At 61.2% G+C, this 23,690-nt stretch overlaps 2 protein-coding genes across 11 annotated transcripts in view; both read left to right on the plus strand.

The window, feature by feature from the left end:
- CROCC2 (ciliary rootlet coiled-coil, rootletin family member 2) overlaps positions 1-2,665 on the plus strand; it is a 73,682-nt gene extending 71,017 nt beyond the window's left edge. The window contains exons 26-27 of the mRNA XM_070368642.1: positions 800-970; positions 1,907-2,665. Of these exons, the coding sequence (XP_070224743.1) occupies positions 800-970; positions 1,907-2,115 (380 nt within the window). The 3' untranslated portion in view covers positions 2,116-2,665. The remainder of the gene's footprint in view (positions 1-799; positions 971-1,906) is intronic.
- Positions 2,666-7,846: 5,181 nt separating this feature from the next.
- SNED1 (sushi, nidogen and EGF like domains 1) overlaps positions 7,847-23,690 on the plus strand; it is a 74,791-nt gene continuing 58,947 nt past the window's right edge. For all 10 annotated transcript variants that reach the window (XR_011463780.1, XR_011463782.1, XR_011463783.1 and 7 more), the window contains exon 1: positions 7,847-8,386. Coding sequence is in view for 5 of the 10 variants with exons in the window: in XM_070368644.1 (XP_070224745.1) it covers positions 8,174-8,386 (213 nt within the window). In the remaining 5 variants the exon portion in view is untranslated. The remainder of the gene's footprint in view (positions 8,387-23,690) is intronic.

Raw genomic sequence — 23,690 nt, forward strand, 5'->3', positions numbered from 1 at the left:
CCAAAGATCGTGTGTTCTTTCGGTGACCGGTGACGGAGCATCTACCCCAGCTCTTCCATGACCCTCTGTGGGGCGTGGCGGGGGTGGGGCCAGGAAGGGCTGTGCCCAAGCAGGGCAGTCCCCAGGCAGGCAGACTGAGGGCCCAGGGGCTGGAGGGTCTAGGTGACTGTGGGTCCCGGAAGCTGGGTCTGTCCGATGGGTATGAGCTCACACTTGTGACAGACAGGCTGGACCTCTCCGGTGCAGAACAGTGTGGAGACAAAGCCCCGGGCATCAGGGGGCTCTGCCAGGGAGACCCCTCAGGTCTCAGGCTTCCATGGCCCTGCAGGAGTTGGGGGAGCAGTCAAGGACCTGTAAGCCAATGCGTGGGCCAGAAGAGGGGGCAGTGTGGGGGACACAGGGTCAGCTGGCCTGCAGGCAGGTCTGGGGGTGCTCCGTGTGTACCGGGGTGCCTGCCCTTCCCCCACTGACAGCCCCCCCATCACCAGACAGGGGATTGGCAAGTAGGGGAGGGGCAAGCCTCAGCTCGTGATGCCTGTGGGACCCACAGTCCAGCCAAGTGGAGAGAAGGACACCATTAAAACAGACGCAAGTCTCTCTTTGGAGGCCTGTGGGCGGGATTCCAGCCCAGACAAGGCCCAGAGGTCGAACGCGTATACAAAACCCCAAGCCCACCTGCCGGTCCAGGAGGGTGCCTGGACCCCCACAGAGGGCAGTGGGGCCACCTGGATGCCCCGGGCCTCTGCGCAGCCCAGCCTGGGGTGGGCAGTGAGGTGCCTGGGGTTTCCCCCAGGTCCAGATGGCAGAGCTGGAGCAGGCCCACGCCCAGTGGCTCCAGGAGCTGGCGGCCCGGCACCAGTGACTCCAGGCTGCAGAGACAGAACGCCTGCACAGAGCCCGACCACAGGCTGCACAGGCCCCAGCGTCCCGAGAGAGGGAACAGCGGCAGGCGAAGATGCTGGAGGGGCAGGTGGGCTGGCAGGGGTGCACAGGGAAGGGGGCGCTGTGCCCGCCTGGCCTCAGCCTGAGCTCCTCCAGGCCACCCCAGGGCCCCCACTGTGTCCTCCCGTCACCCCACACTCACTGAGGGGCGGAGGCAGGTCACCGCCCTCTCCATGCCACCATCGACCCCCATCAAGAGGGGTGGGGACAGTCCCGCAGTCAGAGGTCGCTGGGTGTGAAGTGTCCAGACGCGCCTGGCACACTGCACCATGGTGGCTCTAGAGTCGGGGACAGGTCAGCAGTGTGTGTGGGGGACGGGGTGGGCACAAAGCAGAACAGCGCCTTGAGCATTAACTCTGCCCCTCCCACACCCACGCGCACACACATGCATGCACACACATGCACACACACATGCACGTGTGCACGCGTGCATATACAGACACACGTGCGTGCACACACACCTGCACATACATGCACACACATGCGTGCACACTCGTGCAAGTGTGCATGCATGCACGCAAACACACACATGCTGGTCAGGGCTGCCCCATGTGCTCTGAGCTCTCAGACACCAGGGAGCCACCTGGTCAAAACCCCCATTTCCCAGATGAGGAACCTGAGGCCTGGACCCGTAGTGAAGCCTATTCCCCCTGAGCAGTGTCCCTCCAGGCCACATGGGCTCGGTTCACCAGCCGAGGAGCTCTTTGTCCTCGTCGTGGCTCTGCGGAAGGGGTCCAACCACTGGGGCTGGCGGTCACCTCGGTCCCCAGGACGCAGTGGTGGTGACCCTGATCACAGGTAGGACCAAACACCCTGTCGGCTGCTGGTGCGTCTGCCATCTGCCTGGAGCTTCTCCACAGGCACACCCGCCTCGGGAGCCAGGGACCGTGGCCTCCCAGTCCTTCTGGTCATGGTGCTCAGCCACGGGGCCCACCCGCCCGCCTGAGCTCCTGCCCGTCCGCAGGTGGCCAACCGGAGGCAGCCGCTGGGCCGGGACGTGCAGTGGCAGCGAGCCTGCCTCCTCCAGGCCTTCCGGGCCAAGAAGTAAAGGCGGCTCCCAAGCCCAGGTGGCCAGGCCGCCCCAGCCCTGACCAGCAGGCAGCAGAACCGCCGCTCAGCAGGGACCCAAGCTTGAGGGGCGCCCTGGAGTCAGTGGCGCCCTCTGACCCTTGACCGCCAAGCTCCCCCGGCCCTCAGGACCCCGGGCCCTGGCAGGCGAGGACCGAGCTCTGGGCCCTGCTCTGTGACAGGCCCCCCCGCCAGCTGAACGGGGCCTCCCTGCGCCCGCGTCCGCCCTGGCACCGGGCGGGTGTGCTGACCGGGCCAGGTCCCGGCAGGCCGACTTCCGCACGCGGGCTGCATTCCGTGCCCTCAGCTCTGTAAACACAGGGAAACACGTGGAGAACATTTCCACCAACTGGAGCCAAAAACATAATGTCCTGCAAGACCCAGCCACCACCTCCCCGCACCCAGAGGCGGCCCGGCTCCGTCTCCAGGAACTGCAGGGCCGTCACGGTGGCAGGTGGCTGGAAGTGACTCAGAGTCTGGTCCCCGTGATTCACTGGCTGCGAGAGGCACTGGGGTGTAAAAGTTAGAGTTGTTAGAGAACCACCCGATTTCCCAGCCCATAAACGCCGGGAAAATTCCTGCGGGAATCCAGCCCCGGTTGCCACGGAGACCAGGGCAGCCATCTTCGGCCAGGCGGTTCACCTGTCAGTGTTTTTCTCCCTTTTCCCATGAACACGGGTCAGGGTGATCTGGTTCCGCTCCAAACGGCCTCTGGTCTCATAAGTGACATGTTGACAACATCTGTGGGCGCCAGCCAGCCCAGGACATTCCTCGAGCACAGGCGCCAGCCGCACCCCATCCGGGCTCCTGGGGGTGAGAGGGCTGAAGCTGGCCGAGCCCCCCCCCCCGCCCCGTCATGTGAGCTGTGGCCCAAGCGTGTGACACCAGCCACCTGTCTGCGGTGACAGGGACCCAGCCTGTAACACAGGCTGTCCTGCCAGGGCCTCCTCTCGAACGGAACTTAGTCATGGGGTGACTGTATGTTGTAAACTGTGCAAAAGCAGTGTCTAGAGAGAGGTGGCCAAACATGCTCCATTCCGCCCGTCAAGTCTGTCCAATTATCGGTGGCTGTGTTGAGAAGGATTCTGAAGTTCGACCCAGGCTCAGAGCGGAAGAGTGTTCAATTCAGTTCAGTCACTCAGTCGTGTCCCACTCTTTGCAACCCCATGGACTGCAGCACACCAGGCTTCCCTGTCCATCACCAACTCCCAGAGTGCGGTGAAGAGTGTGCTGACCCATTAGCAGTGATGATCTGGGCAAAGGAGGTGTTGGTGGTGGTAGATGCACCCAGACGGCCACCCACTGCAGCAGCCGGTTAGAGAGCAAAGAGCAACCCAGAGACACCACCCCCCAGGCCACCGCTGGAGAACATCATACAGACGGGAGGGGAAGGCCATGAGACAACGTGTGACACTCAGGGCCTCTTCCCTTCCTCCCTGGCCTGGTGGCCCAGGGACCTGGCAGTCCGCTCCCTGTGGAGGAGGGACCATGGGGCGGTGGGTGGAGAGGAAGTAGACAAGCACAGCCGGAGACGAGTCGGCATCGACGCTCTCCTCTCTGCGGGCCTGGCCTCTCGGGGTCGCACATCTGGACCAAAGCTCCCCGTGCAGAGGAGGTGCTCAGTGGGCGCCCACGGATGAAAGAGGAACAGAGCCCAGATGCAGGAGGGATCGGTGAGATCTCCCAGCACTGACCTGCGAGCCACCTGGGCTTGGACCGACGTTCTCCTGGTGATTCCCAGAGCCTCCTTGCCTGGCTGCTCCCGGGAGACCTTACGTGCCTGGGACCCTCTAGGATTTGTCATATTTCAGTGAAAGTTCAACCAGTGGAGGAGACACTGTTTTCACTTGTTCAACATAAAGTTGTATATTTAGGTAAAAGGATTTTTCTAATGGAAGTAAACTGTTTTCTTAAACATTTCCAGCGGTGAGCACGTAGCTTCTGTGTGAAAGTCTGATGGTCACCGCGCCTGTGCGGATGGCTGTGCGCCCGGGACCCAGGCACCCCTCTGCTCCGTGCACCAGCTGCCCCAGCCCGCCTCTCAGTGTCATGACCGCACCCGGCGGGCTCCCCAGGAGCGGGACCCCGCCTGCCCTCCAGGCTCTGTGACCTGCTGACCTCGTTCTTGGAGCAGATAAGGGTCTCCCTGGGCTGTCACCTGTGTGGAAGCCCCATGGCTGTGGGGAGAGGGAGGGAGAGGTGGGGACGCAGCCAGCTGGCTTCTGCCCCTAGCAGCCGTGCCGGAGCCCCGGCCCCGCCCTGCAGGGACCAGCCCACCGGGCCAGGTTCCGGTGGGGGAGCACGCCCCACCTTGGCCGGCATGGGGTCCTGGGGTGTCCCAAGTCCAGCTCGGGGCTCCCTATCTAAATTGCACACACACTCAGGCCCTAAATTAAAATGTCACAGGCCTGTTGGGGAGGCTCAGGTTTCCCGGTCGCAAAACACGAGCCTGCTTGATAAAATGGTTTTGGTTTTGATAAATGTGGACTTTCTGTGGCAAAGACAAAGGCACCCTTGAGTCCGGAGGGGAACCTGAAACAGCACATTGCTAAAAAGTATTTCCTGATAATATTTTTAGCACCTGGAAAAAAGAATTATTTTTTCTCTCTTGCGCCTGTGGAGTGTGTGTGTGTGTGACTGTGTTTGAAATGTAATGCCCAGCGTGGTGGAGCCTCCTGTTAACTCCAAGTCTCCCAAAAGGGACTGCACATAGCCCAGGGCGAGGGCCCTGGAGGCTCAGCAGGCCTGTGCCTGGGAAGTACAGCCTTGCGGGGTTCCGCTTGCCGCTGGCCCCACCCAGACCAAGCGTGCCAGCTCTCCGGGGGGCCCAGGCCTGGGCATCTCACAAAGTGCGAGAGGACTCCCTTGGGAGGCGGGTTGAGGCCCTGTCTGGGCCAGCCGCTCCCACTGAGCCTGGAGAAATAGTCCTTCCTGGGTGCATCTGCTGAGCACCACGGCATGCACCCTGCCCCCATAGGCGCCCAGGTGAACCCAAAACTTAGCCCCGAAGTGAGCCTTTGCTAGGGTCCCCGGCATCCCACCCAGAGCAGGAAATGCAGCAGGGGGAGGGGCCCCCCCCGCACCCGCTGCAGGAGGTGGGCAGGTTCAACAGGGGTCCACGGTCAGCCTGGAGCACCCCACCCCGGCCGCCTCCCTGTCAGGGTGGGGCCCCCGGCCCTCCCCCCTGAGGAAACAAACAGGGGCAGGCTTCTGCTGGGCTCCCCACTGGGCTCCGAGCCCACCGCGCAGCTGGCAGACGCTGCCCGGTTCCCACCGAAAGCCACACATGGAAAAGCACGTCCTCCTGGGCTCCCACCATGGGGACCAGCCTTCTGGCCCCTCTGCCCTCTGGCGACCCCATGGGGGTCATGTCCTGCCCCCTCCCTGCCTTTGCCAGTGAGGCTCAGGAGCAACCTTCCTGTCCCAGGAGGGCGAGGCTGCCACACCCCTCCTCTGACCTTGGCCGTGACCTCCATGCTGCTGGCCTCTGGGCTTCCCCCACCTCCCCGCTCTGCAGCTGAGCCAGCAGGGTGCCAAGGAGGGGTTCATGGAAATGCCCGTGTGTGCCAGGGTGTGGATGTGTGTATGTGTGTGTGCACCAGTGTGTGTGTGTGTACACACGTGCACTGGAGTGTGTGCTTGTGTGTGTGTGTGCGCTGGTGTGTGTGTGCACATGTGTGTGGGGGTGTGTAAGGTGTATGTGCTGGTGTACATGTGTATGCATGTACATGTGTGTGTGCACCAGCATGTGTGTGTGTGCTAGTGTGTGTGTGGGGGGGGTGCATGTGAGTGTGTATATGTATATGTGTGTGTGATGGTGTGTATGTGTGTGTGTGCCAGCATGTGTGTGTGTGTGTGCGCTGGGGTGCATGTGTGTGTGGACATGTGTGTGTGTGTGTGTGTGTGTGTGTGTGTGCTGGGGTGTGTGTGTGTGTGTGTGTGTGTGTGTGCCAGCATGTGCGTGTGTGTGTGCGCTGGGGTGCATGTGTGTGGACGTGTGTGTGTGTGTGTGTATGTGTGTGTGTGCTGGGGTGTGTGTGTGTGTGTGTGTGTGCTGGGATGAGTGTGTGTGGACATGTGTGTGTGCATGTGTATGTATGTGTGTGTGTGCGCGCGCTGGGTGTGTGTGTGCTGAGGTGTGTGTGTGTGTGTGTGCTGGTGTGTGTGTGTGCTGGTATGTGTGGTGTGTGTGCTGGGGTGTGTGTGTGTGGACATGTGTGTGTGCATGTGTATGGATGGATGTGTGTGTGTGATGGGGTGTGTGTATGTGTGTGTGTATGTATGTGTGTGTGCTGGGGTGTGTGTGCATGTGTGTACACAGGCATTCCCCCACCCCCACCCCCGGCCCCCGCTGAGAGCCGTGTGGCACTGGAGTCTGCTCCCAGGGCAGGTCCTGCAGTCGGGTGTCATCTCTGAATTTCTCCCGCAAACATGTGCGGCCATGGCCTTTCTCATCCTGCGTTTTTTTGGAGCCACAGTTGTCCTGCTGCCCTGGGGGTCTCCAAGGCAGAAGCCTGACCCAGGGCCGGCCCTCACACAACTGAGCAGGATGGGGCTACAGTGGAACTGGAGGGACGGTCCCTCTCAGGGTGGTGCCAGCAGGGGATCAGCCACAGCGGGTGCCTTCTGAAACTCGGCACCTGACCCTGACTCGGCACCTGACCAGCCTGGAGGGCATGAACATCACAGGGGTGATGTGTAAACCTGTGACCCCCAGTCATGGCTCACACATATAGGACCCCTCCACTAGCTCTTAAAAGTCACATTTAGTGTGCCTTGCTCTGACTGCAAAGTGATACATGCTTGTTGAGGACATTTGAGAAAATACAGAGAAGCACGAAGCCAAGTGTAAAACAGCCCAGCTGGTGAGAGCTGCTGTCCCTGCTGCTCTCTGTTCATCTCTGAGCCGCGCACCCTAGTCTTCAGGGGCCCCAGGCTTGGCTTGTGGTCATGTATCAGCCCGCACTAGCACCTGCGAGCAGGGATGGGGAGAGGTGCCGGGCTCCGGCCCTGCACTGGGGGCCCAGATGCCAGCCCCCATGGGGACAAACACTCAGGGTCTGATTCTCAGGGCAGTGGGCCTGGCGGCAGGAGGAGGGCCAGGGTGGCCGCAGACTGGAGACAGAAGCTCAGTTGTGGGCTCTCTAGGTCCTGCCCCTGCCCACGCAGCATCGTGCCCGCAGGCCAGCAGGGACCAGCCACCCTGGAAGAGGGATGCTCCCCGCAGGTTTCGCCCCGGACTCCCCTGCTGTGAGGTTTCCTTAGGTCCCCAAAACCATCTCCACCAGTATTCTCCTGACTAGGCCACGCAGGGCGGAAACTTTTCTTCATGCCCTGCATTCTCCCAGGCCAGGTCCTCCGCTCATAAAACCGGATGGCAAGCCTCAGGGCTGGGGTGTGGGGTGGAGCGTGGATGCAGCCTCTGGCCGCTTCCGGAGGAGCCCATTCAGGCACTGCCAGTCAGGGTGGCCCCTGATCCACGACACTCTGGCAGGTCGGTGGCCAGGTCCCCTGGGGGTCAGGGGCCTGAAAAGGCCGCCCCCACCCCGGGGGAAACCTGCTCCCCAGGCCCAGTAACCCATGCAGGCCTGAGGGTCTGTTCCGGGACCTCTTTGTGGACAAGTCGCTTCCTCTGGGCTGGCCCCACGCGGGCGGCAGGGGACCCACGGAGGAGGAAGGGGTGGGCCACTCCGGGGGCGCTGGGCGAGGGCTGGGCCCGCCGTCAGCCTGACGCTTTAAGAGCCGCCTAATTTGCATGGCCCGGCCCCGGCCCCGCCCAGGCCCGAGTGACCGCCGGCTGGATATTTAAATCGCGGCCACAGGGGCGGGTCCGGCCTCCAGCGCGGTCCCGCCCGGCGCCTTCCTCCGAAAGAGGCGACCCGAGCGCGGCCCTGCCGGCAGGGCGGGCGCGACCCGGGAGTCCACCTACCTACGGCGCGGCCGCGCTGCCCGCACGCCCGCCCGGCCCTGCGGGTCACTCCCCACCGCGGCCTCGCTCCGTCCCGCGCTGACCGCAAAGCCCCGTTCCGTCCCCCTGCGTCCCCGCCTCGTCGCCTCTCTGTCCCTGCTGTGTCTTCGCTGGGTCCCCGCTCCGTCCCCGCTGTGTCCGGCTCGCGTCCCCGCTGTGTGTCCCCGCTCCGTCCCCGCCCGCCGACCCCCGGCGATGCTGCGCGGCGCCACCTGGGCGCTGCTCTTGGCCGCGGCCCTGGGGCTCGGGGCGCGCGGGGCGCGCGGCGCGGTGGCCCTCGCCGACTTCTACCCGTTCGGCACGGAGCGCGGCGACGCGGTCACCCCCAAGCAGGACGACGGCGGCTCTGGGCTGCGGCCGCTCTCCGTGCTCTTCCCGTTCTTCGGCGCCGAGCACTCCGGCCTCTACGTGAGTAACCCGAGCCCGCGGGGGGCGCCAGGGAGGGCGCTGCGCCCCGGCCGCTGCCCGCCGCCCGCCGCCCCGACTCCCGCCGCCGCCAGCAACTTGGCACCGCGGCGGCCAGAGGTGGAGTGAGGACAGCGCTTCCTCCTCCGGCGGCCAAGGCCGGACAGCGGCCCGAGGGAGCGGCGGGCGGGGCGGGGATGCGAGCTCCGGCCGGCCACCTGGGCCTCGCCGCTGCCCCTTTCCCTGCCCGACCGCCCGGTGCTGGGGTCGCGGGCCGACCCTGCGCAGCGTGGGCCGTCGGCTGTCCTGCGTGCTTCACCGACAGCGCTGCGGCAGCGGGCCGGCGCGTCCTGCATTTCCCAGTGGGGCGCGCCCCCCTTCAGTTCCTGGCTTGGCTGCCAAGGTCCCAGCCCCTCTGAGGACCACACGGCCCGCGCGCGCTTGGCACCTGAGGCCCACTGCCCCGAGGCTGGGGCCTGCCGGGACCTTCAGGGGCGCTCTGGGGAACCCGGCAGGCTGGTCCTCTCTGAGCCCCCGGTCACTCTCCTGGGCCTGGGGGACCACTCAGGCCCAGACCGTCACACCGGGACACCCGGAGGGAGCGCAGGAGAGTAGGGGTGGCTACACCCAAGGACAGCACCTCCGCTCCGGGGGCGGGGGGCCCAGGCCACCGAGGGAATGAAATGTTGCGCCTCAGGGTTGCATCGAGCATTCACTCGGGGGGTGGGGGCCATGCGCCAGCACCCCGCTGTCCCCCAAATCCTGGCTGGAAAAGTGCTGGGCGGGGCTGAAGTCCTGTAACCTCCCACCCCGGCTCCCGCCAGCCCCTTCCAGTACCCCCTCCACCGCCAGCCTCCCCCCCTCCGCGCCCCCCGCCCCCGCGCCCGTCAACTCACCCCCATCAGCACCTCCCCCGTCACTCACCCCCATCAGCACCGCCCCTCTTGACCCCAGCTCAGCCCACATCCCCTCTTCCTCTCCCGCCTGGGCTGCTCCGATGCCTCGGGTGGGAGGGGACAGCCATTCTCTCTCGGTGCCACCCACTGAACGTCCCTCTGGGCCCGGCCTTGGACAGAGGGGCCGGGCTGACTTCCGGAAGCACGGGGCGGGCGGGCAGCTCTGGGTCTCTGGGAGCCAGGGAGGCCCATACACCCTAGAAGTGGGAAAACCCACGCTGGCACCATCTTTCCAGAGCATTCTGTCCAAGTGCTCCTTGAGCACGCGGGCCAGGCTCAGCCACCTGGCTCCAAGTCACAGGTGAAAACATGATTAAAACAGTTGACTCTCTTAACCGCCTCACCAAAAACACCCACCCCTGCCAAAACAACTGGGAGCAAGGGCTCTGAAGGGGAGAGCTCTGCTAGCAAGACCCGTGGGTTCAGGAGAAACCAGCCCTGCGGTTCATAACAAAATATGTGTCTCCAGAGGCTCTGTCTCCCAAAACTGACACGACCCGACACCTGCCGTGGGGACAGAGGGCCCGCGTCACATTGTCTCTGCTCCGCCGGGAAGACAGTCAGACTCCCGAGGACACTTGCCTGAAATAACTGCTGCGCCCCGTGACCGAGCAGGGAGCGGGGCAGAGGGTTAGAACTGAGGGCAGAGAAGGGAAGGGATTCCGAAACAAGTAGGTCAGACGGCTGCGTCCCAGTGGACCCCTCTGGGCCAGCCCCCAGCCCAGCACCGGGCTGAGGAAGAGCCCTCCAGGGCTGGGCCCCTGCCCCCGGCCTCTGCCCCCTTATCCCCAGCCAGTGCTCCGCAAAGAGCCGGTTTGTGGAGTGGGAGAGCACACGGGTGGGTGAAGGCTGGCCCCAGCCCCTGATGCTGCCCACACTGTACCCTGCTCACACCGTGACCCTGCGCACACCGTGACCCTGCGCACACCGTGACCCTGCGCACACCGTGACGCTGCCCACACCGTGCCCACGCACACCGTGACGCTGCCCACACCGTGACGCTGCCCACACCGTGACCCTGCCCACACCGTGACCCTGTGCACACCGGGACACTGCCCACACCGTGACCCTGCGCACACCGTGACGCTGCGCACACCGTGACCCTGCGCACACCGTGACCCTGCGCACACCATGACCCTGCCCACACCGTGACCCTGCCCACACCAGGACACTGCCCACACCGTGACCCTGCGCACACCGTGACCCTGCCCACACCGTGACCCTGCGCACACCGTGACCCTGCGCACACCGTGACCCTGCCCACACCGTGACCCTGCCCACACCGTGACGCTGCCCACACCGTGACCCTGTGCACACCGTGACCCTGCGCACACCGGGACACTGCCCACACCGTGACCCTGCGCACACCGTGACGCTGCCCACACCGTGACGCTGCTCACACCATGGCCCTGCTCACACCATGACCCTGCTTTCTGCTGAGAAACGGACCCGGTGCTGCTGCGTACGGGGTGGCCCCCTTCTGGGAAGCCCCCTCATCTTGCCACAGCAGCTGTAGCCGGCACTTATCAGGCTGTGAGAACTGTCGAGAGTCCCTTCTCAGCACAGACCAGGCCAACACTGCCAGCGGGCATGGTGGTGGCAGCCGCCCTGTGGAGGGGAACCCTCCTCACCAGGAGCCAGACAAGAGGCTGCACCTTGGCCTGCCAGCCTGGCCAAGGGGCAGGGCCCACTCGGGGCGGTATGAGGGCTGAGACACCCTCAGAGGGCCCGGTGGTGGCCAGAGGCCCCGCGCCCCTGCAGAAGCCCCCAGCTGCAGCCCCCCGAAGGCCGCAGAGGGAGATCTTGGCTCCTCTGGCATCAGGCGCCCACTAGCACCTCAGGCAGTGATTCTTTTCTCTCCCCCAGGAGGGAGTGCCAGGCTGGCAGCATCTGTGAAGGTGCTGGGCACCCTGGGAGGGCCCACAGTCTGCTGCTAGGGTGAGCTGGCTGAGATGTGGACGTGGGGTCTGTGGCTGTGTCTCTAAGACAGCTGTTGGGGGTGGTGCCCAAGGTGGTACACCCCCTACCTCGGTGTGCCCCCGCCCACCCCCCAGAGGCTCTTCCAGCCCCTCCTGGCCACTCACCTGTGGAGCTGTGACCCCCTGGACTACCGAACGCGGGTCTTCCCCGTCCTGGTCTCTGGGGCACCCTGGTGCCAGTTCCCGGGGGCCAGCCCTGGGTGGGAGCTGGAGCGTGTGGGCGAGGAGGGCAGTGAGCCCTGTGAGCCCCAGGCGAGTCCTGCTGGCTGTCGATCTGGCCTGTGCCCTGGCTGGTGCCCCAGGAAGGGCTAGCTCAACACCTGGCATCTGCTGGCTCGCTGGCAGCCCCACCTGGGGCACAGTCCCACCTAGCCTCTCCCGGACCACCCACCCAGGGGAGGGGCTTCCACCGAGAACCTGGTCCCCCAGCTCTGCAAGCCTGTCCCGCCAGTGACAGGTGTCCAGCTGGCTCTGTCACAGCATCTGCCCACCAAACGTCTGCAAGACCCACCTGACCCCCAGACAAAACCAGTGAGACGGAGGCAGAGCTGGCCGCTGAGCTCTGCTTAGAAACGCATGAGTCCCTGGTGGGCAGGGAGGGTCCTGGCCAGGCCCCTCCCGATGCCCCCTTCTTGCTGGTGCCCGGGGAGGACGGGGAGCCAGCAGCGGTCGAGGAAGCGAGTGTCGCGGGGCAGCCCAGTGACCCTGCTCTGGATCAGGACCGCCAGAGGGCTGCCACACAAGTGTGTTTGTCTTTGCACACTGTGATGGGGGCGCGCGCGGAGGTGCATGGGGACATCATGCACTGAGGGAAGTGCAGGGAGTCATGACCCCCTGGCCACTCAGAGGCCCAGTGCCCGGATCCTGGCTCCCAGACACCCACAGGAAAGAAGAAAATGAATCTGGGAAATCTCACTCCAGAAAGGAGGCGTGTGACCCACGGATGATCAGGACTCCGCGACAGGGCACAGAGGCCGTCGGCTGGGGGCTCTCGGTGGCCACAGAGGACGAGTGAGGCATTAAAACAGTGGGAATGATAGCCTTGAGTCCGTTAAGTAAAGAGAAGCCAGTGGGTTCACACCGGCATGAGTGAATGCGCGACGCGGCACGCACACGGAGGATGCTCTGCGTGCCCAGTGCTGGGTCGCCGTGCGTGTCCTCCGCAGGGATCGTCCCTGCCGGGGGGATGGACACATTGTCGGCTTCGGGGTGAAGGCCGTCACTGCTGCAAGCTCCTTTCACGGTTCAGGAAACACCTGTCTGTGCAGCAGGAGAGGGAACACGGTCACGCAGGCAGGGCAGAATCCTAGCGTTTGCCGAGTGTGGATCCAAAGTGTGAGCAGTGTCTTATAGGCGTCCTGTGAGTCTGACAGACACCTCGTTCCCCTGGGAACGCCTTCCCATGGGAACCCCGGAGCCCCGGGCACGCACCTTGCCACCCTCACCAGGAGGCTAGCCTGCCCTGCTTGGGAGAGCTCAGGTGGCCCTGTCCCAGCTCTCGGGGGCTATGATGCTAGAAGCGGCCAGCTGGCCACACTGCCCCGGACAACCCACCGTTCACTCACTACGGACTTTCTGATAATTCACTTTTATGCGTTCATCTCGAAACCTTGATGGAGCCCCAGAGCTGAGTCAAGCAGGGGACACAAACCAGCCGCACTGTTTAATTTTCAGTTTTAAAATAACTTTTGTCTCGTTTGTTCGCGGTGCTCACCCAGCCCCTGGAGGAGAGTTAGCTCCTAGAAGCAGCCTTATAAATGTCGGGTGTTCATCTTCTCATCTTCGGGACGATACACCCCAATCCCATCATTCCGAAGCAAGCACACTGAATGTTTCGGCAAAATCCCTGCTGGTGTGTTGTCGCGTGTGTTTGGGGCTGCCTGTCATACAAGTTCCCATTCGGCACACTTCTTTCAGTGTTATACCACGAGCATTTTCCAGTGCCTCAAATTTGCTGTGCAAACCTGCTTCTGCTGACAGTGTAATATTCCATCCTGTGGCTATGAGCGCTGTTACTTCAGTCGTGTCTGGCTCTTTGCGACCCTGTAGACTGTAGCCCCCCAGGCTCCTCTGTCCATGGAATTCTCCAGACAAGAATACTGGAGTGGGTTGCCATGCCCTCCTCCAGCGGGTCTTCCCAACCAGGGATCAAACCCCCGTCTCTTATGTCTCTTGCGCTGGCAGACAGGATTGTTATCGCCAGCGCCACTGACCGTAATTTTTGTTGGTCATGAGCTGTGGGCAGTGCGGCAGCCTCAGTGTTTCCTGGGATGCTTGAGTGCACGTCCAGCTCACACACCTTTGTCCAGGCCTTTGGTTCTTTCCTTTTCTTACAACAAGTTCCTCATCCACACCCTCCTCTGGGGTGAAGGGGGCTCCTCGCCTGAACTGAGTCAGCCTGGAGGGCACTGCTCTGGCCCCCCAGCTTCCAGGCCACACAGGGCACCTGTGGTCCAGCTGATGATAGCATGGGGGCAGTGGGCAGGCCCAGGGACAGAAGCAGGAGGACACCGCTCCTGTAGCTCCGAGACTGGGCAGCTGCCCAGCTGGACACCCCCATACCTCCTGCGTGGGGGCCCAGCCTCAACACCTCAGGTCTGTGACTAGCCCTCTACAAACCGGGCACGCCGCTCACCCCACTGTGTGCAAACCAGCGCTCTGCTCCCAGCCCCAGGGCTCAGTCTGAGCGTCGGGGCTGAGTCCGGGGCCACAGGAGGGGCACGCTGTCCTCTGAGCTGCTCCAGGGTCTGAGTCCAGAGCCAGACATGCCCTGCCACCTGCTCCTGGAAGAGGGGGCACAGCATAGGCAGCCCAGAGGTCTGCTGGAGGTGGGGGCTGGGATCCCGGAGGAGTGACCGCCGTCCCGAGTGCGCCTGGCAGGGTGTGGGAGCAGACACACCGGGTCTGCACTCAGAGACGACATCTGGGGTGGGGGGTGTCTACGGAGCTCAGGGCAGCAAGGTCAGGCTGTGCTGGGTGCAGGCTGCTGTCCCCGCAGTGTCCAGGGCCCCCTGGGGACTTGGGATCTTGTCCTGGGGGACACCTGGCCGAGGGATGGTAGATGAAGGAAGAAGGTGGCTTTGCTGGTGGCGGGGAGCAGGAGCTGTGGTCTGGTGGGGGGCGTGGGGGCAGGGGAGGGGCGGTGAGGCCTGCAGGAGGCTCAGGACAGGGCCTGGCCCTCCTGAAGAGGCCGCCCTGGTGGAGGGGCTCAAGGGCCTGGGCTCAGGGCCACAGGCAGGGCCACGAGGCCTGGGAGGAGACCAGAGGGTAGTCACGGGGAGGCCCTGATTGGACAGCGGAGGAGGGGCAGGGTGTGCAGCCCAGGAGGGCCTGGGGGAGGGCTCTCTCCAACCCCCCACCCACTGCAGGGCCTGACGCCAGCCCTCTGCCCATCCCCAGGCCTCACCCTGGTACCATGGCAGCGGCTCCAGCCCCCTCAGTCCGCTCTGGCACTCCTGAGGCCAGGAGAGGCCCGCCCGGCACATGGGGTGCTTAGGGAGGGCCAGCCTCTCCTCTGCAGGCTCTGGTATCCAGGGCCCCACCTTGCCCAGGGCTCCGGGCCCAGCCCACAGTTGTCCTGTGAGCAGGACCCCAGTCCCCAGCTGTGCTTGTGGAAGGAATCCTGGTTCCCTAGAAAGCTGCCAGGAAATAAAAGACATGCCTACATTTTTCAAAACAAGCTTATAAAAGGCCTCGGGGCTTTATTGTTTTATTTCTGGCAGAGACGTCAAAGCAGGAACCGAGGCCCCGCCTTCTGTGATCTGATGTTTGCAGAGCTGGGTGCTGTAGCTGCGGGACCCCGGCTCCCCTCCAGACCGGCCCGCCCAGCCTGGAGCAGCCGCTACCCAGCAAGGGTGGCTCCAGCCAGCCCCAAACTGCCCAGCTCAGGGACCAGCCAGACACACGTCCCACAATTTCAGCTGCAAGTGGCCTCTGAGAGAGTCTCCAGGACATTTCCGCTCCTTCCCCGCTTTATCCAAGTCGGAAATGCCTCCAGGTGGTCTCTGCACTTTCTCCTGGGTCAGGGGAGGGCCAGCCCTGCTGCCAGCCCCCTTCCTGGCCACACACACCCCCAGTCAAGGGCAGGCCTCCTTCATGCCCCACGGGCCACCTTCCTGCTGCACATGACCCTGGGTCTGTCCCAAGGGACCAGCGACTCCCCCACCAAGATCCTCGCCTGCCAGGGTCCTAGGCGAGGAGTCAGCACCTGCGGCTGCCCGCTCCACATGGTCGGCTCCATCCACGTTGCCTTCACGGGGCAGCCTGGGAGCCAGCCCCAGCTCGGGGGGCCAGTGCTTAGACCCCTAGAGAGGAGGACCCTACTGTGGGCGAGCACAGCAAAGCCAGCACTGCCCCCGAGGCCTGGGCTTGGGAAGACCGGAGGGTGGCCACAGGGAGGCCCTGGACGTCAGGAACTGCAGGGAAGTGGGGGGCAGAAGGGGCTTCGGAGCCAAAGTCCTGCAGGCCGCTCCCAAGTGCCCTGCTCCCTTCCTGCCCCGGGGGTGTCTCCCTGCCTTTCTGCCAGCATCCCTAGGTGGGGGAAGCAGGCAGGCCCCCACCCCGGCTGGCTTCAGGCCCTGAGGGACGGTGGGTGCAGGACCCCAGCAAACGGCCAGTTCCATGTTGGGTTTCTGATCCATCAGCGGCTGAGGAGGCGTGGGCCCTCGCAGGCGGTCCCGGTCGAATCCTTTCTCCTGTTTTCCTGTCTCTGTTGTGTGTTTTACCAAGCGCTGGCGCAAGTAGAAAAAAAATACTAAGACTGACCTCTTGTGGAGGTTGCACTCGCAGGCCCCTAAGGGGAGGAATCACAGGGTGGGGTGGACAGGGGCCCCCGCAGGGGTCTCCGCACCCCCGGACCCTGCCCCGCCCGGGGATGTTCTTCTCTGGACAAAAGAAGTCCGAGGACGGTCCTGTCCAGGTGGGAGCGCTGGCCAGCGGCCTGGCCGCTCAACACGGGGCCCGCGCCTCCCCACCGCGGTCCCGGCCCTGCTGGGCCCTGGCAGCGGAACAGGGCCGGCTTGTTCTGCCTCCTTCCTGGCCCACACCCCGTGGGAAGGGCGGCAGCCATCTGAGGCGGGCCCGAGACGGGAGCCGGAGGCGGCCAAGTGCTGGCGGGCAGGCCGGAGGCCTCTGCACACGCCGCACGCACCTGAGCCCGGGCTTCAAAGGCAGGAAGGAAACTTGGCGGAGCGTCTGCGGAGCCACGCGGCCGGGCCAGCTCGGGGCGGGGGCGGATGGGGCGGGTGCCGGATGCGGGCCGGGCGAGCGGGCAGGTCCTCCGGCAGGTGGCCCAGCTCCGGGACCCTGCGGCCACGGCCTTGGCCTCCTGCCCTCCTAACTGCGTCCCCCTCCAGCGCGGTTCCTCACCCTCCACTCCGTTTACCTAAACGCAGGCACAGAGCCGCACCGGCGCCAGTGCGCGGCTCCGAGCGCAGGCCGCGCCCCGCCAGCCAGCCACGCCACGCCCCCACGCTCGCCACGCCCTCCCAGACCACGCCCCCACATTCGCCTCGCCACGCCCTCGCCCGGGCCCATCGCCCTGACCACGCCCCCGCATCCGGGCTGAGGTCGTAGTCCTGCACTTGCCTTCCTCAAAATTGTTTGGGTTCCTCCATTCATATTCTGTCTACCTATTTATAATTAAAATACGTTCAAGCTACTGCACAATTGCACTCACCTCACACGCTAGCAAAGTAATGCTCAAAATTCTCCAAGCCAGGCTTCAACAGTATGTGAACCAAGAACTTCCAGATGTTCAGGCTGGATTTAGAAAAGGAAAAGGGACCAGATATCAAATTGCCAAAATCCGTTGGATCATCGAAAAAGCAAGACAGTTCCAGAAAAACATCTACTTCTGGTTCATTGACTACCCTAAAGCCTTTGACTGTGTGGATCACAACAAACTGTGGGAAATCCTTCAAGAGAAGGGAATACCAGACCACCTGACCTGCCTTCTAAGAAATCTATATGCAGGTCAAGAAGCAACAGTTAGAACCGGACATGGAACAACAGACTGGTTCCAAATAGGAAAAGGAGTACGTCAAGGCTGTATATTGTCACCCTGCTTATTTAACTTCTATGCAGAGTACATCATGCGAAATGCCAGACTGGATGAAGCACAGGCTGGAATCAAGATTGCAGGGAGAAATATCAATAACCTCAGATATACAGATGACACCACCCTTACAGCAGAAAGTGAAGAGGAACTGAAGAGTCTCTTGATGAAAGTGAAAGTGAAGAGTGAAAAAGCTGGCTTAAAACTCAGTATTCAGAAAACTAAGATCATGGTATCTGGTCCCATCACTTTATGGCAAATAGATGGGGAAACAATGGAAAAGTGAGAGAGTTTATTTTCTTGAGCTCCAAAACCACTGCGGATGGTGACTGTAGCCATGAAATTAAAAGACACTTACTCCTTGGAAAGTTATGACCAACCTAGACAGCATATTCAAAAGCAGAAACATTACTCTGTCAACAAAGGTCCGTCTAGTCAAGGCTATGGTTTTTCCAGTGGTCATGTATGGATGTGAGAGTTGGACTATAAAGAAGGCTGAGCACCAAAGAATTGATGCTTTTGGACTGTGGTGTTGGAGAAGACTCTTGAGAGTCCCTTGGACTGCATGGAGATCAAACCAGTCAATCCTAAAGGAAACCAGTCCTGAATATTCATTGGAAGGACTGATGCTGAAGCTGAAGTTCAAATACTTTGGCCACCTGATGCGAAGAGCTGACTCATTGGAAAAGACCCTGATGCTGGGAAAGATTGAAGGCAGGAGGAGAAGGGGACGACAGAGGATGAGATGGTTGGATGGCATCAGTGACTCGATGGACATGAGTTTGAGCAAGCTCCGAGAGTTGGTGATGGACAGGGAGGCCTGGTATGCTGCAGTCCATGGGGTCGCAGAGAGTCAGACACGACTGAGTGACTGAACTGATAATTAAAATATATTATTTAATATTTAAAAATATATTTCAATTATTAATACCTAGATCAAGTTGTTCATCAGTTTCACTGCAGTGGGCTTTTGGGGTTGTCCCTACTTTTAGGCCATCCCTACTGGTGCTGTTTGTGAAAGTCCGTGAACACATGTCTGGGTGCACGTGGGCGCTGGTGTAAGGGTGGGCCCTGGAGGGAGAGGGGCGCACCTGCCACTCCAACCCTGACCCAGTGGTGTGGGTGGGTGAAAATGCGGTCCTGATGTTCTTTTTCATTCCTGAGGCTGAGCACTGGATTTCCTCATTCGTAAATGCACAAAGTCTTTTCTCTTTTCCACTGAGTTTGCTTTTTTCATGTTACTTTATGGGAGTCTGTATCTTCACTGGGTCACAAGTGTTGCAAATAGATTTTCCCTTTTTTTCTGCGCCTATTTCACTCTCTATAGTGGCATCTTGGGTGAATAGACACGCTTGAGTTTAACGTGGTAAATGAACCCATCTTTATTTTTATGGTCAGAGGTTTCTGTGCCTGATTTTTAAAATTCCCCCCAAGGCATGAATACATTTCCAGTCATCCTCCCACCCGCCAACAGCCTCATGGCTGTGTGGCTTGGTCGCTCACACCTGTGTCCCGGCACACGCACACGTGAAGCAGGCACATGACTCCACTTGAAGGAAAGTAGCCCCTTCGGCCGCCTCCCTTGCCTGAGGGTGCACACGCTCGGGCACTTCTCTGTGTCTATTTAGATTGTCTCCAATATTTTCAGGACAGTTTTATAATTGATGGCAGGGAAGACCTGCATGTTTTTTGGTTAGACTTATCCTTGAGGACTTGATATTTTCTGTACTATATAGATGGTGTCTTTACTTCGTTTCTTTTCTACTTACTTCTGTTAATGCAGAATCTCAGTTGAGCTCTTACCTTTTCTAAGATTATAGTTGAAACCAGACCAAACCTCTTATTAATTTTACTACCTTATCCAGATTCTTTTGGGTTTTCCACATCCGTGTTCATGGCATTTGCAACTGGTGACTGTGGTGTTTCTTCATCCCTAATCATTTTACACTTGGGCTCATTTTTTGCCTTGCTGTGCTGGCTGGATATGTGTGTCCAGCAGATGTAGTGTTAGCAGGGTCTGAAAAAGGAAGTGGTCCAAGTTTCACCACTAAACGTGTTGCTTCTTCCTGTTTGCTCTCAAGATGCCCTTTTATCATGTTAGGATGTCCCTTCACGGGCTTCCCTGGTTGCGTAGTGGTAAAGAACCTGCCTGCCAATGCAGGAGACATAAGAGATGTGGGTTCGATCCCTGGGTTGGGAAGATCCTCTGGAGGAAGGCATGACTACCAACTCCAGTATTCTTGCCTGGAGATTCCCAGGGATAGTCATATTCCTATTCTCATATTTGGGGAATTTTTCACATGTGGATGTTGGCTATTACTAGATACCATCTCTATGCCTAGAGAGATGATTGATGATTATATGATTTTCACATTTAACCTGTTAAATCGGTCATTTAAATTAATATTTTCTAATGTAGAGGCACACTTGTATTCCTAACAAAAATCCAAATTCGTAATGATTATCTATCCAACTTATATATTGCTGGATTCACTTGCTAATAATGCATTAATATTTCAGCAGATTTTATATGTGCGATTGGCCCATTATTGACTGGCCTTGTTAACTTTTACCATCAAGGTCATGCAAGCCTTGTAGAATGAGCTGTTCTGTCTGGAAGAGTCCATGTGCCTCTGGGCTTATCTCCTGGATGTTTGGTAGAACTCACTGGAGCTGCCACCTGGACCTAGAGCTTTCTTGGTGGGAAAATTTTGAACACTAATTCGATTTCTTTATGATCATATATTAAAAAATAGGTTGTCTGTTTCCACTCACATGTGGTAAGCTGTTTTTCTCGGGGGAATATCCATTTTATATACAATTTCAAGGTTATTAACATAAAACTGTTGAGCTCTGGGGTTTGATGGTACCTTCCTGACGTGCCAGCATCAGCCTGTCACTGCTCCTTGGAGACGGCCCAGGCCCAGGGCTCCCCGTCGGCTGTTAGGAGCCCTGGCGAAGCAAGCACACACCATGTGGTTTGCATTGGTGTCCCTGGCTCTCTGAGTCCCATGAGGACACACAGAGGGGCCCAGGCAGATGGAACCCAGACTGTGGGCCTGCATCACAGCCAGGAAACCCTGGGCCCAGGGATGCCACCTCTCTTGTGGCAAGCCTGCCTTTGTCCCCAGCGGAGACCACACTTTGTCCAAGGCCAATCTCTACAAAGACAAACTCAAGACCCAGCCCAGGCGGGGAGCAGACAAGCAAGGCATGCAGACCGCCTCCCTCCCGGCCCACCTCCCCTCTGGCTCCACCTGAGTCTGCCCATCTGCCCGCCTCTCTGATTCTTCGGGCCAAACCAAGGCGATCTGCTGCCCTCAGGACTCGAGCAGCGGGACAGGTGCAGGCGGCTGAGCTGGATCCCACAGGGGCCGGAGTGCTCCATGGCCAGGCCTCCGTCCACCAGGACCCACGACGGTGTGCAGACCGCCCGCTGACCTCAGCCACCCCCCCAGGGATCACAGAGGCAGCTCCTGGCCTACACTGAGGAGCCCCCCGGGACAGGCAGACCCCTGGCCCATCCCCCCATCACTGTCCCTGCCTGCAGACCTGGGGGACTCGGGCTTTCGTCCAGGGTCTGTTAAACTCGATTCAGACCTCCTGGCCCACTGGTGTGGCTAAGGACCAAGGCCATGTCGCCCAGCACTGGTGGCCTCAGTCACCACACACAGCGGACCCTGAGGCCAAGTGTGCATTGCTGTCCGGGAGACAAAGGCACACTGGCGTGTTTCCCGTGGGGGTGGGGCCCGCACCGGGGCAGCAGGCGCAGCAGGGCAGTGTGCGACCCGAGCAGGCCAGCGGGATTCAGCAGCCAGGCTGGGTGGCCCTGCGGTCAGGGAGAGGGATGCCCCCCTTCGCCCCGGCCCCTGCCCAGAGGGCCACCAAAGGGAGCCAGACCCTTCCTGGGGTCGCGTTCTCTGAGCAAACAGGGCTGGAGGGGTGGATGGGGCAGAAGACCTTGGGGTGATCTTGAGGCGGCTGGCCTCGGGCTTGTGACACCAGGTGCCCTCAGAGGGTGGGGAGGCGGGGTGCCCACTGGACTGCTGACTCCAACCTCTGCAGAGGCGGGGGTGCCTGTGAGAAGCCCCCCGCATCACTGCCAGACACAGAGTTCCAGGGGGTGGACGGTGGCAGTGCTGAGGCCAGAGCGGGCAGGTGAGGCTGAAGGGCAGCAACATCGTGGAAGCATATGGACAGTAGTGAGAGCCCACCCCGGCCACAACGGGCCAGCGTCTGTGCCCACAGGCCTGGAAAGCGGCGGTGGCTTTGCTGCCTGGCACAGAGCCCTTCCTTTCGCGGAGTCCGTGGTGGTGGCCGTGTCTCTGGCCCCAGGAGGACCTCGGGGCATCCCCACCAGTCCCATCAGAGAACACACCTGAGGGCCCCAGCCGGGAGACCAGCCGCCGCCGGCCATTGCCACAGCAACAGGCCCATTGAGGGGCCCCCTTGGTCCAGGGCCAGCAGCCCCCGACACGGGCTGCAGACCTTTCTGCAAGGTCAGGCGGTGACCGTGGGCGCGTGGTGGCCACCAGGGCTCTGAGCAGGCGGTCGGCATGTGAACAAGTGGAAACACAGCTATTTTTAAAGGGCTGTAAAAACAAAGGAAAGGAACAGTGCAGCCTGTGCGATGGAGACTGTGGTCCCGGATGAGAGTATTTATCGTCTGGCCCTGCACACAGCAGTCAGCAGACCCTCCTGCAGACCCTTAGCAGCCCCCGCCCCCCTACCACCGCCGCAGGTCAGGACAAACCCTGCGTGTCTGGACCCTCAGAGCCCCCTGCCCCGCGGTCGCGGCTGGAGCGGGATGGGTCTGCCCATCGCCCTTCCCTAGAAGGGGCTGAGGCTGGACGGCTGCTGCCCCCTAGTGGACACCATCCGGTCCGGCTTAGCTGCACCGTGTGTGAATCAGGCAGGCTTTCGCGGAATCCCCTGAAACTCGAGGTCCCGCCAAGCCAGGGCTATGCTCCAGGTGCTGGGGTGGGGCTGAGCCCCCCAGGGCAGCTGCCGCTGTTCTCGGTGGAACCGAGCCGGCCCCTGGCCCGTCCACCTTCCTGATTTGGCCACCCACCCTGCTGGCCCTTCCCTTGTCAGTGGTCGAGTCCAAGTCGGCCCCAGTGGGGGGGGGGGGGACAGAGTCACAAACCCCACGGGTCACGCTCCGCTCCTGCGAGCTCTCACGGGGAGCGGCAGCGCCCCGTTTTACACAGGATGCAGCGGGCACTGACTCGGGCAGGGGGCGCGCTGGGCAAGGACGTGGGCCTGCGCTGGGCTCCCGACTCCGAGTCCTGCTGCTGCAGGCGCTGGGGTCGGGATGGGAGGGGTCTGTGCTGCCCGCCCGCCCCTCTGCACGTGCGGGGCCCCTCAGAGGAGACCCCAGACACTTCCCCGACAGACGTGCAGGGGCGGTCTCACGTTCACACACGGAGGCCACGTGGCCCAGATCCACCTACGGGGTCCTGTCCCCCTGCAAACCCGTCTAAGCCCCAGTAAACGGACTCGGGCATCTTCTGCTCCCTCCGGAGCGCGGCAGTCAGGGGCCCGCAGCGGACCCGCCCTAACCCCAGCGCGGGGGCTCGAGGGGGCGGGCAGAGCGCGGCCCCTCCTCCCCGCTCCCTGCGAGGCAGCCCCCGCCTGCCCCTTCTCCTTCTCACGTCTCTCTTTCTTTCTCTTTCATCTTCACCACCGAGATAGAATTCACATACCCTACAATTCCCCCTTCATGGATCACAGTCTTGTGGCAAAGGGACTTGAGCGGTGTGCTCAGTCGCTCAGTGCTGTCCGACTCTTTGTGATCCCAGGGACTGAAGCCCGCCAGGCTCCTCCGTCCATGGGATCCTCCAGGCAAGAATCCTGGCGCGGGTTGCCATTCCCTCCTCCGGGGATCTTCCCCACCCAGGGATCCACCCCATGTTTTGTGTCTCCTGCATTAGCAGGTGGATTCTTTACCACTGAGCCAGCTGGGAAGCCCCGTGAAGGGACGCATGTAACTCAGTGAAATTATGGATGCCGTGCAGAGCCACCCAAGACAGATAGGTCATGGTGAAGAGTTCTGAAAACTCGTGGTCCACTGGAGAATGAAATGGCAACCGACTCCAGTATTCTTTTTTATTCCAATCCCGAAGAAGGGCAATGCCAAAGAATGTTCAAACTGCCATATAACCACACTCATTACACGTTAGCAAGGTTATGCTCAAACTTCTTCCAGCTAGGCTTAAGCAGTATGTGAACTGAGAACTTCCAGATTACAAATGTGGTTTCAAAGAGGCAGAGGAACAAGAGAACACATTGTCAACATTCACTGGGTGATGGAGAAA

This window comes from Bos mutus, chromosome 3, assembly GCF_027580195.1.
Source record: "Bos mutus isolate GX-2022 chromosome 3, NWIPB_WYAK_1.1, whole genome shotgun sequence".
In the NCBI taxonomy this organism is placed as follows: domain Eukaryota; kingdom Metazoa; phylum Chordata; class Mammalia; order Artiodactyla; family Bovidae; genus Bos; species Bos mutus.